The sequence below is a fragment of the Mustela lutreola genome, chromosome 1, assembly GCF_030435805.1.
Source record: "Mustela lutreola isolate mMusLut2 chromosome 1, mMusLut2.pri, whole genome shotgun sequence".
Taxonomy (NCBI): Eukaryota; Metazoa; Chordata; class Mammalia; order Carnivora; family Mustelidae; genus Mustela; species Mustela lutreola.
This window is the reverse complement of record NC_081290.1, coordinates 273,890,027-273,892,875: the sequence shown is the minus strand read 5'-3', so window position 1 is coordinate 273,892,875 and position 2,849 is coordinate 273,890,027. Positions and strand designations below refer to the sequence as shown.

General features: G+C 37.9%; 1 protein-coding gene across 1 annotated transcript; it reads right to left on the bottom strand.

Annotated features, from left to right (window-relative positions):
• Positions 1 to 1,934: 1,934 nt before the first annotated feature.
• Positions 1,935 to 2,849, bottom strand: LOC131807445 (olfactory receptor 4C12-like). The gene has a single exon (XM_059132841.1). It carries the CDS (start codon positions 2,844 to 2,846, stop codon positions 1,935 to 1,937), a length of 912 nt encoding a protein of 303 aa, XP_058988824.1. The 5' UTR covers positions 2,847 to 2,849.

The window sequence follows — 2,849 nt, the reverse complement described above, 5'->3', positions numbered from 1 at the left end:
CACCAGGTTTACACACTTCACAGCACTCACCAAAACACATACCCTCCCCAATGTCCATAATACCACCCCCTTCTCCCAAACCCCCTCCCCCCAGCAACCCTCAGTTTGTTTTGTGAGATTAAGAGTCACTTATGGTTTGTCTCCCTCCCAATCCCATATACTTTTTTTAAAAAAGATTTTATTTATTTGACAGAGAAAGATCACAAGTAGGCAGAGAGGCAAGCAGAGAGAGAGAGAGGAGGAAGCAGGCTCCCTGCCAAGCAGAGAGCCCGCTGCGGGACTCAATCCCTGAACCCTGAGATCATGACGTGAGCTGAAGGCAGAGGCTTAACCCACTGAGCCTCCCAGGTGCCCTTAAACATACTTTTTTTAATGTATGCTGTGTGCCAGGAACTTTCATAAGCACTTAACATATAAGCCTACTTAAATATCCCAAAATATTATGAAATAGGTATTATTATTGTTACCATTTTTACAAATTAAAAAAATGTTATAGAAAGTTAAAATAAGGGCGCCTTTGAGTTAAAGGATTGTGTTAGAGATATTATCAGGATTAATAAATAATTCTTGTGAATCTCTTATTACCAATAAATTCTTGATAACTGTTAGCTATTATGAAATTTATTACTGGAATCTCTATAACATTACAGAATTACTTGGTCTATTTTTAAGCATTAGAATGGATAATGCATAGTTTCTTTATACCTTCTGTGAGGAATAATACTTGGAGCTCACTGGCCTTGTAAAATTCTTGGGGGCTGGAATGTTTCCTAACATCCTTTGCCATTACTTTCCCACAATCTCCTGTTTTTCTCATTTCCATTGTCCTTATGCTTCCTAGGCCTTGGGGTGGTCCATTTATGGGTATGACTTTCTTCTGAAGAGTCTGAATTGAAGGGCCAAAGAAGTCATTTTATTATGGACCTGAGGTCAACAATATCAGGCAACTGCTATATGAATGGAATTAAGTGAGATATTTGTTTAGAGAAGGTGGTGTGGTAGTGCAATGTTATTTTACCTTTCTTTCTTTTTTTTATGATTTGCTAAAATTCACACTGTATGTGGTAAAATTAAGTTTTGATCTCAGAACTATCTTATTTAGAACTATTCTCTTAATGATTGTAATATACTAAACCCATTCTTCCAAATGTGCATGTAAAATCTCCTTTACATAGCAAAATAATGGAAAGAATGTTCCCAATGTAAATGACTAGTTACTATTACAATAGCAATGAATTTTGGCCCAAATAATCCAGCGAGAATAATAGACCTCTTTGGATGTAAAAGAGGAAAAGAGAGAATCAGACCAGATGTAGCAAAAGATTCAAAAGTATGGAAAGTGAAGATAAAGAATACAGAAAGCTTTTATATCTTCACAGAATACTACATTTTTGGAAAAGGTAGAGATCTTGCATTGTATGACTTATGAAGAATTGAGTTTCATGAGGCTCATAGCATCTGCTATGGAAGATACTTCCCAGGAAATGCTTTAACAAGGTGATCTGTTAATAGGCCAATGATGCAAACATAATCTAAAGCAATATTGCTCTTAGTGTATGTATATATCACCTACTTAGAAACATCTGCATAATTTGTTTAAAATGCAAATATGCCAATCCAGGAACAGTCCCACTGAATTAAAATCTCTAGAGCCTGTATCCTGGAAATGTGCATTTTAATAAGAATTCCAACTGATTCTGAAAGTAATCAAAGTTTGGCAACTAAATGGGCAATAAATAATCTATATGGAATATTTTTAAATCATAATTTCCTGCCGGGGCCTTTCCTCAGAGAATTTATATGCCAACATCAAAATACTTTTACTTATAGTGTTCGCTTGGCCCTGAACCATACAAATTATATTTTCTCTTTCCCATATAAAAGATAAAGCCATTTTATCACAAATCACCATTGTGATTATTTCTCCACTGAAGTCAACTTTTGATCCAGAGCTTCTTTATAGCATTTTTCACCTCTGAATTTCTCAAGGTATAGATTAAAGGGTTTAACATGGGAGTTATCATGGTATAAAACACAGCCACAGCTTTATCAATGGAAAAGGTGATCACTGGACGCAGATACACAAATATGCAGGGCACAAAGAATAGTATTACCACAGTGATGTGAGAGACACAGGTAGAGAGGGCTTTACGCCTCCCCTCCAAGCTACAGGTCCTTAAGGAGTGCAAAATGACTACATAGGAGACCACCAAAAGGAGGAAGTTTAACAAACAGATGAACCCACTATTGGCAGCAACAAAGAGACCAAGGATATGAGTGTCCATGCAGACGAGTTTCAACAAAGGATTTAAGTCACACATGAAATGATCTATGACATTGGGGCCACAGAAGGGCAGCCAGACTGTGAAGAAGATCTGAATGGTTGCATGGACAAAAGCTCCAGCCCAGGCCACTCCCACAAGGAGGCTACACACCTGTTGACTCATGATGGTTGTATAGTGCAAGGGTTTGCAGATGGCCACATAGCGATCATAGGCCATCACTGTGAGAAGGATAATCTCAGCAGCACCAAAAAAATGCTCAGCAAAGACTTGAGTCATACATCCCCTAAAAGAGATTATTTTTCTCACAGTAAGAGTGTCAGCAAGCATTTTTGGGGTCATGGAGGTAGAACAGCAGCCATCTATAAGAGATAAGTAACACAGGAAGAAGTACATGGGAGTTTCCAGGGTCCTGTTAGTGCTGATGGTGATCATGATGAGTAAGTTGCCTCCCAAAGTGACCAAGTAGACAATTAAAAACACAACAAATGAGAATTTCTGAAGGTCCACATTTTGAGTCAAGCCCAGGAGGATGAATTCTGTCACATTACTCATCTTCTCCATCAG

Coding starts and splice junctions, on each gene's coding strand:
- LOC131807445 (XM_059132841.1), bottom strand. CDS start 2,846: ATGGAGAAGATGAGTAATGTGACAGAATTCATCCTCCTGGGCTTGACT.